This window comes from Eptatretus burgeri, chromosome 2 (genome assembly GCF_056783735.1).
Source record: "Eptatretus burgeri isolate ZD-2024b chromosome 2, Ebu_testis_v1, whole genome shotgun sequence".
NCBI lineage: Eukaryota > Metazoa > Chordata > Myxini > Myxiniformes > Myxinidae > Eptatretus > Eptatretus burgeri.
The window spans coordinates 118,546,666-118,562,116 of NC_140962.1; the positions used below are offsets into that span (position 1 = coordinate 118,546,666).

Sequence of the window (15,451 nt, forward strand, 5' to 3'; positions counted from 1 at the left end):
TACCTGGACTGCCAGTTGCGTAAAAGCCTGCAGGAGGAATTTTGCCTTGTCTTTGGTGCTGTTGGCTGTGTCAAAGCTTGTGGGAGAAAATGGCTGTGTCCTTTTCTTTTTTCTCAGCTAGCAGCATGGAATGAACATTAGCCCCCTGCTGAGACTGGAACATCTTGCCAGAATCTGCCTTGGGTTTATGCAACTTTCTTCATTGTCTTGTGAATTCTCCCTTGTCATTCTCTTGTGGTGTGTCTGATTTGCCCAGCTAAGTTAAATAATGAATAATCTCCTGATCGTTGGTTGACACTGAGGGTGCGTATCAGTCGAGGTTAAGGGGTTATGTTATTGTTTATTGCATCACTCGCAGGGTACCTGTCGAAGACTGGTAATGTCACTGAAATGGACGCTCATTTTCACCCCTGAATTTCATGAAAGATAAGCATCAGTTCATCATAAAAATTACATTAAGCCCCCTTCGAGATATTAAAGTAAATACCTGCCAATTGCCCGGAAGCTACGATGTGATTTGGCGCCGCAAATTGGCACCAAAATTTGGGGTTTGTCTTATTGTATAGATTTATTTTTAAGTAGTGCTTTCATTCTTGTTTCTTCCCCTTGTAGTGGGGCAACTTGGCTAAATATAGCATAACAATTTTGCATTTTGTGAGAAAAGCACCAAATTTGGCACACTAGTAGCCTATCATATTATGAACAGATTTGGATATTGGACCATCTCAAATTCAGCCACTGATGGCTGTGGCAGCCATTTTCCACTGCCATAAAATATTTTGAGATGGCCCAATATCCAAATCTGTTCATAATATGATAGGCTACTAGTGTGCCAAATTTGGTGCTTTCCTCACAAAATGCACAATTGTTATGCTAAGTTGCCCCACTATTGAGCCATTTGTTCTTGAGGTGAATTCAGCTTACCCTGGCTGCTTTGTTTTGGTGGTTTAGGCTGGTTGCAGGTTAATGGTGTGGTTCAAAGTGCTTTAGACCATGCCTATGACCTCTCGGTTTGCTCGGTCAAATTAATAAGAAGCATGGGCATCTATTGGCATGATACCTGGTTAATTCTGTGCCCCCACGAGCAATGTAACCTGGCAAACAGGCCTGGAAACTTGCTCAGGGCTGTGGACTTACCTTCTGGTTGCAGTTGCTTTGACGTGATCCACCCGCAGGACTCGAATGGTGCAACTGGAATGGACCCATAGCTGTTACAGTATTAAGCCAATGGAGCTTGTTTGTACATGCAGGACAGGTGTACCTTTACATTTGTTCAGAGTGGAGACCTCCACATGGTTGTGATTTGAACTTTTGATCTGAGCATCAAGGGGCAAGTCCTTATCTGGGAACACCAAAAAGGCAAAGCCAAACAGAATGCTGAGAATTGTGAAAGATTCTTGCTGGTTAAGATTGAGAAATCCTTGTGGAGTAAAAACTACAATGATTTGAATGTTTGCTTTGTGTGCAGCGGTCCACATCTATATTTCTACTTGCGTCCAACCATGAACAACTTGAATAATCCTCGTCAGTTGAACATCATTCAAGATGGAGATGCTGGAGCTGGTGGACGCTGGAATTATGCCTTGCTCGTCCCCATGTTGAGTTTGGCAGCCTTTCGTGAGTTTCTTTGCATATTTCAATAAATTTTGGCACTAACATACTGGGGAACCAAGACGTTGATCCAAAACTTGTTTTTCATTTTGGATAATAAGTGGAAGTCTCACGGTCTTAAATCTACGGAATTTAGCAGATAAAGCAAAACCTCCCATTCCCAGGACTCCAACAGGTTGGAGGAATTGCTTTAACTGAAGCTGTTTGCCACAACTTTGTACATGGTACTCGATGCCATTATTTCAATTCCTGCAACAAAATCAATTGTGTGAGAAACTATTTTGGTATATATAACATATCAGGAAATATTGAGGTGGTATACATGGAACTTGTGACCGGCGTCCCATCTCACTTGTCACGCGTATGCCTTTTGTAACGGGAAGTCCTCATCTGGCCCTACTCACAAACATGAGTTGTTTCTGCATACCATATTACTCTGACTATCCTATCTATAAATTATATACGCTGCCTCCTCAGCGTCACGTACAGTCCTGGCCAAAAATATTGACACCCTTGCACTTTTTTCAAATGACTCAATTTTTATCTAAAAATAAGTTGAAATTGACAAAAGTATTTGATATGATTCTCCACAATTCTTTAGTTCACTGTTAATATTACAGAACCTTTGTTTTTTATTTAGAACTTAATATATCCCTTTAAATCAGAAAATAAAAAGAAATGGCATTGACAAAATTATTGACACTCTTGACTTGATATTTGGTAGCACAGCTTTTGGACAAAATAACTGCAGTCAAGCGCTTCCTACACCCCTCTCTACTGGCAGTTTAACCCACACTTTTTGGGCAAGCTGCTCCATTTTTCCCAAGTGCTGTTTTCAGATCTCCCCACAGGTGGTCAATGGGATTTAGATCTGGACTCATTGCTGGCCACTTCAGAACAGTCCAGCGTTTTGTCTTGAACCATTCCAGGGTGCTTTTTGAAGTGTGTTTGGGGTCATTGTCCTGCTGCAAGATCCATCACCTTTGATGGAGACCCAGCTTTCTGACACTGGGTTGAACATTGTGCTCCAAAATGCCTTGCATCTCCTGATTTCATGATGCCATGCACACATTCAAGGCATCCATTGCCAGAGGCAGCACAGCAACCCCAAAACATCACTGAACCTCCTCCATATTTGACTGGAGGGAAGGTGTTCTTTTCTTTTAAGGCTTCATTTTGTTTTCTGTAAACAGAGAGATGATGTGCTTTACCAAAATGCTCTAATTTGGTCTCATCTGTCCACAGGACATTCTCCCACAACGATTTTGGCTTGTTCAGGTGTATTTTGACAAACTCCAGTCAGGCTTTCTTATGTCTCTCTGTCTCTGTGTGTCCTCCTGGGTCTCCTACAATAGAACCCCCTTTCATTGAGTTTTGAGTTGGCGATGGATGGTGCGAGTTGAAACTGTCGTACCTTGTGTCTGAAGGTCAGCTTGAATCTGTTTGGCAGTTGATCGAGGTGCTTTCTCCACCATTCAAACAATCCTTCGCTGCAACCTTTGATCAAGTTTTCTCTTGCAGCCACATCCAGGGAGGTTGGCTGCTGTGCTTTGGGCCTTAAACTTCCTGATAGCATTGCGTATGGTGGATACAGGAACATCAAGGTCTCTGGAGATGGACTTGTAGCCTTGAGATTGTCCATGCTTGGCGACAATCTTGTGTTTGACCACCTCAGACAATTAATTATCTGGTTTTCTTTCTTCTCTCCATGCTCAATGCGGGACACACAATGACACAAAACAGCAGAATGACTCCTTTTCTCTATTCAAACTCATTGAATGAATGATTTTAATATTGCAGGCACCGGCAACTCACCATAGGTGAGTTCAATTCCAAAGTAAAGGAGAATCACCTGCTTGAAATCGAATTATTTCTGACAACTTCGAAATGGTGCCAATAATATTGTCTGGGCCATTTTAAGATTTCTGTGTGGAATAAGCTGAAATTTAGTAATTTTTTCAGCTTTTTTTTTGTTTTGTTCCACTGCAAACCAAAGAAACACACATGTGGATACCAAAACATTTTTTTAATTTCAACAATTTTCTGGAAGAAATGGTGCATTGTTTAAAAAAAAAAAAATGCAAGGGTGCCAATATTTTTGGCCACGACTGTATAACGAAACTACTTTCTCTGACAGGTCCTTGTTACATGATAATAATGTAACCTCAAAAACACATGGATCATGTTACACTTACCACAATCTAGCTATGGATCCCACCCCCTTCCATGGACCAATATATGTTTTCCTTTTGAAAATCTGGGAAAGTTATGAAACCTATGATTGCTTTTGTATGCAGGATGTGAAGCCAAGCCAAGTCAAGTATCCCAACTAATCTCAGTTTATCAGCCGTTTATATAACCAATGCTTGATGAACATAAAAGCTACTTTGACATGCTCTTCATAGGTTGGGTTTGGTCACGAGAATGCCAAAGAGAGGTGGAGGAAACGAAGAAAGAGATACAGAAGGAGGTGGAGGACAACAAACATTCTTTGAACACAAAATACCAACACCTACTGTCAGAATGCTCTGCCACAGTTGCTCACCTTGAGCTCCAGCAGGAGAAGATGGTGCAAGAATTGCGTATGACGCGTGCAAATGAGCAAAAACACACCGAAGAACGACGCCTTGTTGCTGAGGAGCGTGCAAGTTTGTGTCGGGAGCGAGAGGTTTTGGAGGCCCTGCGGAGACGTGAAGCTGTTCCCCTTATTCTGGAAGAAGAAGCAGCATTGGAACAAGCCCGTGATACTCTGAACTGGCTTAGGGGGGCACTGATGAAGCGACAAGAGATGTATTGCAGCTTGCGCCTGCATCGCCATGTCCGCCACACTCATGAACGTGTTGTGATTGAGCGGGCCAAATCTGAGTCCCACGGACCGTTGGCCTCACTGCACCTTGATAATGGAATTGATGACATTTTCCAACATGACACTTATTGTGCCAAGATAAAAAATGTGGACCCAACTCAAAATGGGAGCCTCATGTGGCTTTACTTAAAGCACTGGGAGCTGCAGCTGGAGGTGCAAAAGCTACAGAAGGTCAACACTCGGCTCAACTCTGGCGAGGCCTCAAGTTCTACATGAAGTGCCATGTATCTGATGAAATGGTATTGGTGTTGTTCTTCAAGTGAATGCCTTTTTTTTCATCATCTGTACTCTTGTAAATATGTGCTTGACGTTTTCATTTCAAATCCCACACTTATTTTTGCTTTTGTCCCATATGTGGTGGGATTTTATCCCAAAGATGTGGCTTTTATCCCACATCTTTCTTTCTTCTTAAATGTTGCATTTATTATGCTTGTGCATACATTTTGATGAAATCCATCATGACTGCAAATGAGAGATTTATTGTGAACTTTAACTTCTTCTTTTTTGTCTTCTTCCTTGTGGTGAAGACTCAACGCTACCATTTTTGTGATCACCAATCTACCCTCCCTCTGCCCCCCCCCACACAAAAAAGAAAAATAACGGTTGTTATTTTACAAAAAAGCTTGCAAGGTTTCTGGAAGCCATGCTATAAAGTATCCTTGTGGAAGAAACCCACTTTGCCTGGTTCTTGATTATTGTCTTGCAAGTTGTCACAAACCTGGGTGTACTGGGTGTTTTCTTCTGGGTGTACTGTATTGGTGTGAAATTAACCTGGTCATCATTGGTGAGTGTATTTTGGACCAGGATTCAATTCAATAAGATTAAGAATTTGGCATGTTATGTTGCATCATGTCTTGTGCCATTAATTATGGCAGTGACAATTGCCTACTCTTCACAAAAAATCCATCTATCCATTGGGACCCTACTCTGTGCAGTGTTGGTGCTGCCTAAGCAGTCTCCTTACCTATTGGGTACAATCTTGGACTGGTCTCCACTCCGACACAGGACACCAGCAAACTGGCACTCATTTTGCCAACCTCGGAAGGATGACGGGCACTCTCAACTCCACCTGGTATTAATTCAACAGCTGAGTGGGATTTGAACTCAGGATCCTAGGATCCCAAGCTCACCATTCTAACCATTAAGCCACCACGAGGTATTTACAAAAGATGCTGGGATCTTTACCACCCACCAGATAATGGTAGGAGAATTGTCCCCAGATTGGCCAGCTCAAAGGCAAGTGCACCCTCCTCTGAGACTGATGGTCTTGCATATTGCAGTTGAGGCTTTTTGGGACCATGAACTTCAACATCTTGCACCTTACATAATTTGGGAGGGCTGATGGTGTGACCCTCACGTCGAGAGTACTCTTCCTGTAAAGCTGAATTATATGCCATGCTGGATTATAAACGTACTCTGGCGCTTTGCAGGCAGGGTGTTGCATCAATGAGCTTGCCATCCTTTGTCGGGACATTAAGCCAGGTGAGCCATTTACTCCCATTCACTGCTTGATGTAAAATATCACACAAGACCTTTTAAAAGGATTGGGCCTCTGTGTGCTAGTACTTTGACCAAATTGCAAATACTGCTTCGAATAGCATTGGAAAGAGCAATGGAATATGGCCCAGTGTTTTCTTTGCTGACTTTCAGTAGCGCCGGCACTAGTAAGAGTGGAACATCTTTGTGGGATAGGTCGACACTTCGCATTAGTCATCATCATTTTGTGTGTTGCAGTGTTGGAGTACAGCTGTGCTGCTGATGCAATGCCCCCCGCCCCCCCTCCCCCGTTTCCAGTAAGGTGGTACTCATTTTGCCAACCTCGGAAGGACGACAGGCTGAGTCACCCCTCCTGGTGTTATTTAATGGCACGGCAGGGGCTCAAACTCAAGACCCTAAGTTCTTAAGCCAGCCATCTTAACCGTTAAGCCAACACCAGGTTTTCGGCATTAGTGAACCCACCTGTCTTCACTCATGATATTTATGTGTGCAGTCTCATTTTTCGGTTGTTTGTCACCTTCATGAAACATACTCTATGTGAAAAAGTTAATGCTATTTAAAAATAAATAAATAATGTTTTGGTGCTTTTAAAATGATTATATAAAGCATATGAACTTTATCATGTGCAGTTGACATTATACTGTTTTCCACTTTGGGAATAATTGTAGCAGGTAAAGATTTCTTCCAATGCAGTCATGAGAGTCGTTTTGTAAAAGGTCATGCCGCTCCACGAATATAAACAGCCAGGAGATTTCATCATTCACCTTTATTTGTGGTTGCACCAAGTTGAAATCCCCAATAGGATTATGGAATGGTTTTGCTGTTTCAATCTTTAGTAAAGTCTTTTTTTTTTATTTTATTTCAGTGATGAGTGTTTCTAGCAAGGTGCTTTTTGTTCTTGTTGAAAAGGTGAAATTGAAGACCGCTTGAAATAGCATCCCACCCCAACCACCAGTTAGCTGAAAATCAACACCGCCCATTGGTTTGTCCAGTGTTGTGAAGTGAGAGGCTCTTGTTTAGTATCCAGCACTAAGTTCGTGGAGCGGTTATATAAATATACGGTATACGTGTTTCAAAGTGAGAATAGTCATTTAAACTTTCAGGGGGAAAAAGTATCAGTGCGTGGTGTGAAGATGAGGATGCTTCGTGGTCATCTCTTGTCCACACTCACAATTGTTGCAGGTGAGAATGTCGTTGCTGCTCGAGCTTTATTTATTTCCTTGCTTTTGTTTTTTCCTTATTCATTCATTCATTCATATATTTTGTTTGTAAAATGCATTTTATGAAGGAGGGGTTTAGCAGAAACAAAAAATGTTCATAGAACACCCCATGCAGTCTTGAGAAACGAAGACATCGGAGTGGTATGTGAGCAGCAAATTTGATTGGTCGAGATGATGTAAATGCCATATTTTGTCCAAGTACTGATAAACAAAAGGTTTTTGAAAATGCCAACAGATGATCTGTGCTCTCCAGTGTTCAATTGAAAAAGATTTTAAAGTTTGGAGAAAAAAAAATTCAGAAGTTTGCCAGTATTGATGCAACATCTTATACACCACCTTATTTAACAAACAAGGGACACAAAACCACACAGGAGGCCATTCGGCCCATCATGGCTGCTCCACACCAACACCAGACCAAATACATCCATCAAAACTACATAACTTTATTGGGGGAATGGGGCGAGGAGTGGGGATGAGACAATGTGGCATGCTCAAGGATATCCCAATGGTGCTAAAATATAAATGGGGAAATATATTTACTTTAATTATTTCAACAAAAAAAAGAAATGTGCGTGTTATTACCTCCGCCACCGAAGGTGGATGGAGATATGTTTTCATGCCTGTCTGTTTGTCTGTGAGCAGGATATTTCAAAAAGTTATGGATGGGTTCGGATGAAATTGGTGGGCAGGTTGAGTGTCTGCCATGGACAAATTGATTACATTTTGGTGAAGATGCAGCTCTGGACACGAGTTTTTTTTTTTTTAATTTTTACAAGTGATTCTTCACCTTTGAGCGAAGGGGCCAAAAATGATATATAGCATAATATTTAAAAATGTGGATGAGTTATGACAAAACTTGGTGGATGAATTGGGTAGTTGACAAGAACGAGCTGACTAGATTTTGGTAATGGTCTGGATGCAGATCCGGCCCATCAATGGGATACAAAACATAAACTTTCTGAGATCTGAAGTTGATCTGTTATTACTGTAGTCTGGCGGAGGTATGCGCTCTACCTAGTGCCACGAGTCATTTTTTCTGGTTGGGGGGGGGGTGGGGTAGGCAAATGTGGTTCTTTGTTAGGAAAAATTCAACCACATACTATCGCTTAACGAGACCTTCACAGATGTGACACTCCGCACAGATGCAGACAATCACCCATCCATACTCGAGCTACATAAAGTCCTGCCAATAACCCCATACCCCTCTATCTCCGATGCTTCTCGGTACCAATCTAATTCCAATTTAAACATATCCACTATTTCTGCTGCCACTACCTTTCCAGCGAGACCATTCAACGCATTAACTCTCTGAATGAAAGACCCTTGTCTTCCTGCCACCTTAACTCTCAACACGTTACACTAGTGCCTGTTTGTGTCCTTTGTGACATCCTTAAAAACAGTAAGTTGCCTCTTTGGAATGATTTTCAATTTTGTTTGATTGCCAGACAGGCAGACAGAGTAAACAAAATTATCTCACTTCTCTCTGTGTATGTGCAATCAGAAGGAATTCAGAGCCACAGTACTGCTGAACTACAGTTGTGTTTTCTGATTTGTGTTCAAAATATTGTTGCGGTTTTCGCGCCCGCCGGTGTGCGACGGCCACGTAACTCGAATCGCGGCACGTCGCCCACCGGACGGACAATCCAGTCGTGACCCTCTCGGACTAACGCCGGGAACCAGTCACGGGTGGACCTTTCGGTCTCACCGCGATCGAGCCAATCAGCCCCCGCGTGGGATAGGGTTGCTCGCCAAATTCGAACTACCTAAGTACCCACGCGGAGGGTAGACCGGGCGATCGCACCTCGCCGCAGGTCGACTTCGGACACGGGCCACTTAAGCGACCCGTTCCGTACTATCAGAATAACCGAGCGGTGTTATCGTCGACCTCGACGGTTCGATTAATTATCGGGCGTATTCAGCCCACTACCAACCCTTTACGTGAAGCAAGATGGGGATCAATGGGGGAAAAGACGAAGCGAAGCGGGAGAACAGTTCAACAATAAAGCACATTTATTCGCGGCACACGGGAAGCACACAAATACAATTCCACCAAATGCACACAAAAAAGAAAACACAATTCCATTTACACAAAAAGCAAACATAAAAGTGAAAACACAGTGCAGAGCTAATACCGACTACCGAGCACACGGCAACACTTATACAATTCTACTTCACAGACGGCGCCGACAACACATACCCAAAACCAAGGAAAAGAAATCCCCCAAGAATGGGGTAGGCCTGAGGCCGAGACCGGGTCGGGCCTACCCGTCTGGTGATGAGACGCGGAGCGGCGATGGCCCCGCAACCCGCGGGCCTCGTGGACAGTGCCTGGCAGGGGGTGGGAACGGGGCCCCCTTGGTCGCACTATCTCAGCGCGGGGGGAAACAGGAGGGGGTTGCTGATGCTCGGGGTACAGAGGATCTTTATTATGTGCGACGAGCGTCTCCACCTCGGCCAGGTCGCGCTGTCGGCCTCCCTCGGGTACAGCTTCCTGCACGACGCGAGCACCCCCTCGTCTGGTGTCGCCGCCTTTCCACAGCTCCGTCCCCTCCGTTCCGACTCCAACGCACACGACGAGCAGCTCCACCGCCCGCGAAGTCTTGACCCTCTGCTTCCGACTCTCCTCTTCTTGACTCTCCGACCGACTCTGACTGACGAACACGGTCCTTTTATCCCCCCGTAACTTCGCCTTTGACCCCCTCCCTTTGACCTTTCACCTCGCTCCCCATTGGCCCGAGAAAAAGTGGGCGTGAAGGCTTTTTGATCCACAAATTTGCATATATCGATCGTTCTGGAGGCGGGGCCAAATCGCCCCTCGCTCACCGATTGGACGGCAAAAAGTGGGCGTGTGTCGTTTTTGATCCGTTTTTGAAGCAGAAAATCCGTGATTTTGTACACGCTGTTCAACGTGCGCCCTACACGAGTCCAGCATCGGTGCCCATAGCGGGGCAAGAACGGTGGCGATGCTACGGTTGTGAGGTGTGCGTGAAGGTCGTGGCGGTTGTGGTGAAGCGGTGGTTGTGGTCGGTGGTTGATGTTGTGGTTGTGATCATGGCGGTTGGTCCAAAATAAAGATAGTAAAAGAAAAACGGCTATCCTGAAGAGTCGCAGCTCGCATAAATGACATGTATTCCCACTAGACAACGGGTTTGGGCCTAACTACACATGCACTTACCGAGATACCTCACCTAAGGGACCTGAATGGTGGTTTGCGAATCTGGCAACCACAACACTACCCCCTTCCCTTTTTACAGACTCGTCCCGAGTCGTCAAATTTTCGTGTGCCATCATGTGTAGTTTTCCCCTAGTACATTTTACCTACGGATCCCTGAGTGCGACATTCATGGTATTCGTGTCCCCAAAATAAATAACCTAAGGGCTGCGTAACTATCTAAACAAACTCACTCACACGGACGACTTAAATAAAATTGCCGGCGCTAAAACATACATGCCGGGGGCGCACTCATATGTACAGTACATCTTACCTTAACTTACAAATCTTACACTAAACCATGGCCCAGGATCATTGAACTCTGCAAAAGAAAGCAGTTAGCAGGGAGCCAGGCTGCCCGCATGCAGTCTCTGGCTCAAAACAATGCAGGTGACAGGGAACGTGGCTGGCTGCTCACACGCAGTCCAAGGCCTTCCCTTTTGAACTGAACTCAGTGAACCACAACGGTGCTTGGGCTGCACAACGCAGTCTCCGTGCCAGCTCAAGTGGCACACGCAATGAGCACAACGAATGGATGGATGAATGGATGGACGCAAACACGGTGCACGGGCCGCCACTGCAGGCCCGTGTTGTAGCTGCCAACAGGGCAGTTCTCGCAGCTTGCAAACTGTTGCCTTGATCCTGGCGCACATGGAAATGAACAGGGGGGGCAAAGCAAAAATTGAACGGGGCTGGTGAACATGGGCAGTGGGCATGGCATGGCAAAGGTGCAGGCAACACAGCCCGCAGAAGAAGGCCGCTGCAGGCAAACACAGCCGGCAGATGAAGACCGTTGCAGGCAAACACAGCCGGCAGATGAACTGGCCGGCACAGGCCTTGAAGTACAGCAGCTGCAGATGAAGTGGCCGGCACAGGCCTTGAAGCAAAACACGGCCAGCCGATGGCACAGGCCTTGCAGCAAAACAACAGCTGCCGATGAAGTTGGCCGGCCTCCGCCTCGAAGACAAACACGGCCAGCCGATGACACAGGCCTTGCAGAAAACACAGCCAGCAGATGAAGCTGGCCAGCTTTTGCCGTTCAGTGGAGGTTGGTGGAGGGAGTGCGGTGGTGCTGGCCACTTGGAAGGCGGGCTCGGACCTACCTACCTGTCTCCCTCCCAAACCTATCGCCTTTGTCTGTCACTGTACATACCCACTCCCTTAATTTGTCAAACCCCAATTTAGCCCCAACTTATTTTTTTGTTGTTTTTATTTTTACTTCCCCACTATAAATCGTCCCCTAACCCCCTTTATCGTCCTTGTTCGGCTAACCTATTCTGTCACCTAGCCTACTCCCAACCCCTACGTTCCCTTCCCGGAGGGGAACAAGGGAGAGCTAACGTCCTGTGTCGAGGCCCAACGAAGCCTCAGGATGGCCTCCCCAGAGTTCGGCGATCTATAACCAAAGTGGGTCCAGCGGCCCACAACGACAGCGAGGGGATGGATGGTGCGGAGGGGTACACTTCCTAATCTACCCTATCCATTAACCTTTAAACTACACCGGGGCTTTCAACAAGCGCCTCTCACTTAAACCATTGGTTCTAACAACCCAGATTCCTGTCGCCTGTGTTGGTGTCCTTACAATTTCGGGCCTCGCCCCCCAATTTTCTCTCCGTGCCCTCACACGGTCTCCTGGCTGGGACACGTGGCTCCCTTTGGCAGGCACGACCCTCTGCCGAATCTCCCGCTATGGCACCCCCGGGCACTACACTGCCTCTGAGCCTACCAGCTCCCTAACACCGGGGAGTGCCCCCCATGGCACCTCCCCTGAAACGCACACGTGGCAGGCCGGCCTCCCGGGCCCCTTTCCGAGGGTCACCCGTGCCCACAACACTGCCCACGCGGCTAATGGCGCCCCGGGCCCCCGCACCAAGCAGGCGCACCCGTGCCCACTACTCTATCCCGGCCCCCCATGGGCCCATGGCCTACCGCGGCCGACTAGCCTGGTGCCCGGGGTACCCACTCAGCGATACTCACCTTTCGCAGCCACGCTCCCAAGCCCGTCAACAGGGCTCCTGCACCCCTCCAAATGGGTTTCGAGCCTACATTCCCACCAACAGCAAAACGACCTCCATTTTTCAATTTGACTAACCCAGCTAACTCACTTTACTCTGACCCCGGGGTTCCCTTGGGCGGGAGTCACTCCTCCCCCCAATCACTCATCGCACCATGCATTCCCCATTCACTCCATACACACAGACCCGCTGGCCTCACTCACTCACCAAGCACATGCTTCCACTTCACTCACCAACTCTTCAACACACACACCACTGAACTCTGCCATCCTCCTAACTACATCCCCTAACTAACTCGTGCTCCCACGTCGTCCCTTAAACTACAGCACGTTCCTTTTAACACTACGTAGCTGAGCTACGTCCCCTCTACACACTCACAAGTCTGTCACGGTCTCTAAATAAATCATTTTATTTCCCAAGCTAAATCTGGCTACAATCCCTCTAACTAATCCATTCCACGGACTCCATGAGGACTTACCCCTGCCCCATGAAGTCGGTCTAACTAAGCTAACCCTTCCCCCTAACTAGTTTCCATCCTGTGCCCAGGTCAAGGGGGTCTCCCACCCCTTGCCCAGGAATCCTGTACACCCGAAAGTGAGGCTTGCTTTTTTTTTTTTTCCATGCGCAGCACCTGCGCGGCAACTCAGAGCTCGCGCACTTTGCACCTGCCCGTGACGTCATGCAGCTGCACGTGTTCCTCGTCCCTCCTTGGACGGGACCATCCGGCAGAGATACCCCTCCTGCCGGATTCCAACCACACGTGCAGCCATGACGTCACCGTGCGCAAAAAAAAACACAAGCCCCACGTCTCGAGGGGTTCCCCACGCGAACACATGTGCTTTGCCCGTTGGAGCTTAACACACACGATCGCGTGGAGAACCCGTCCGGTCCAAATCCGTTATCCTGCCTAAACTTTGTCCGTCCGCGGGATCGGCAAATCCACCGCGTGCGTTTCCGGACCGGGACTTCACTCTCGCAAGCGAGCACGTGGCGGTCTCGTGCGTTGCACAGCACGAACCGCGTGCTCACTGCTGGGTGAACCCGGCACGGTCCTCGAAACAACCACAGCCGCTACTCGGCTTTCTCTCCTCTGTCGCCGTCGTCGCCGCCATTCGACACACGCACTCCCGCGTGTTACGACGCACACAGTCCACTCAATCACATTCACACCGGGAGACGCGGCTGCGTGCTCCCGCATGCCAACCGACATCTCCCTCTCATACCGCTCTCTCACACACACGGTCTCCCTGGCACACAGCGACCTTGCACACGGCCGTTCACTCACGCGTGCCTCACTACTCACACGAACCATACTACTCACACGTGGTGCTCCATTCACTCGCGCGGGGGCACTCACCCGCGGTGCCTCACCCACACACGCGAGGGCACTCTACCGCGGTGCCTCACTCGCACTCCGTGCCTCATCCACACTGGCCGTTTCATCCACACACGCGGGGGCACTAACCCGCGGTGCCTCACTCGCACTCCGTGCCTCATCCACACACGGTGTGCTGGGAAGCACGTACTCCGGCAACATCGCCACCACACCACTCACACGTGGTTCCTCATTCATACTGGCCGTTTCATCCACACACACGGCCTCTCTCACACACGGTGCCTCATCCACACACGGCGTGCTGAGAAGCACGTACTCTGGCACCATCGCCACCACACCACTCACACACGGGGTCGCTTCCACACACGGGGACGCACTCACACCTTGCACCACACACACAGGGACAACCATACTGGGGATTCGTGTCCCCACAAGGGTCTCCGGGGCCTCTACACCCCCCAAGCTCTCCGTGCACCCGTCCACAGCACTCGTCCCCTCAACCTCGCAAAACACGACCGAACTCACCTGGTCGTGACTCGCCTCAAGGGGGCATACTCCCTCCCCTCGTTCCTGGAGGAGGCCATCCCGCTGCTCGCACCGGGTCCCTACACGCTCCGCGAGCTCACCCCCATTGTCCTCCACTACCTCCGTGTGTGCGTGCGCGTCACTTACCCCGTCTTCATCGTGTAGTCTTCCCTCTATCGTTCCCATCTCCCGTGTCTCTGCCAACTCTTCACCCTTTACCTCCCTTGTCTCAGCTATTATTATTTCCTTTGTCGTCACCTCGTGTCTCGTCTCACACGTTTTGGTCTCCCCATTTAATTTTTCCCTCTTGGTCACCGTCGATTCCTCTGTCACGACCCTCGTCCAACACGCCCCCCGAATTATTTTTTCACCCGCCTCCACCGCGGGCCTGTCAGCCGTTGCAGCCCCTTCCAGCTCGTTTGCTCCCACTCGTGGAGTCGCCATTCCCAGCTCCCTGGTCACGGCCTTCATGCCCGCCTGCAGGCATCCGCCCATGTTCTGCGTCTCACCCCGTAGTTCTTTCATTTCTTCCTTCATGTGCTGTGTATTCGCATCCATCGTCGTTTTCACTTCATTTGTATTTGTATCCATCTTTTTGTTCATTTGTTGTGTATTCGCATCCATCGTCGTTTTCACTTCATTCATTTGCTTGTTCATGTCTTTCATTTCGTTTTTCATATTCGCATCCATTTTTTCGATCATTTTCGCATTCATCTTTTCGTTCATTGCCGCCAGCATGGCGCATAGCTGGGCCATGTCGGATGCACTCAAGTGAGCCGTTTCGGCAAGGGTTGGGGAAGGGTCTTGGTGGAGAGGGGGGGGGAGGAGTCATACACCGCGGCCGCTGGCGCACCCACCTCGGGCCCTGGGTTCAGTTGGGCGAGTCCGTGTTCCTGCACAATCAACATTTCCTGCTCGGGGATTCCATCCTGGACCATGGACTCTACATTATTACACATATACATTTCTAATACCCCCGGCTCCCGCTCGCCTTGAGACGCCATCTTGCTTCTCGTGAAGGGTTAATTTGCTCGCTCGTAATTTGGAGGGAATCGGGGGTCGCTTCTCTCACCCCTGGACCGATTCCCGTAAATTTAGCCGGAGACAGGAGAGCCCGTTTTCCTGTTCTCCGATACCAGTGCCGAGAGGAGGGCGATGAATTTGTATCGC

General features: G+C 48.1%; 1 protein-coding gene across 3 annotated transcripts in view; it reads left to right on the forward strand.

Annotated features, from left to right (window-relative positions):
* Positions 1-5,152, forward strand: part of CCDC127 (coiled-coil domain containing 127) — a 10,136-nt gene extending 4,984 nt beyond the window's left edge. For all 3 annotated transcript variants that reach the window (XM_085870952.1, XM_085870951.1, XM_085870950.1), the window contains 2 exons: positions 1,469-1,617; positions 4,017-5,152. In XM_085870952.1, coding sequence (XP_085727078.1) covers positions 1,503-1,617; positions 4,017-4,693 — 792 coding nt within the window. In that variant the 5' untranslated portion in view covers positions 1,469-1,502 and the 3' untranslated portion in view covers positions 4,694-5,152. The remainder of the gene's footprint in view (positions 1-1,468; positions 1,618-4,016) is intronic.
* Positions 5,153-15,451: the final 10,299 nt, after the last annotated feature.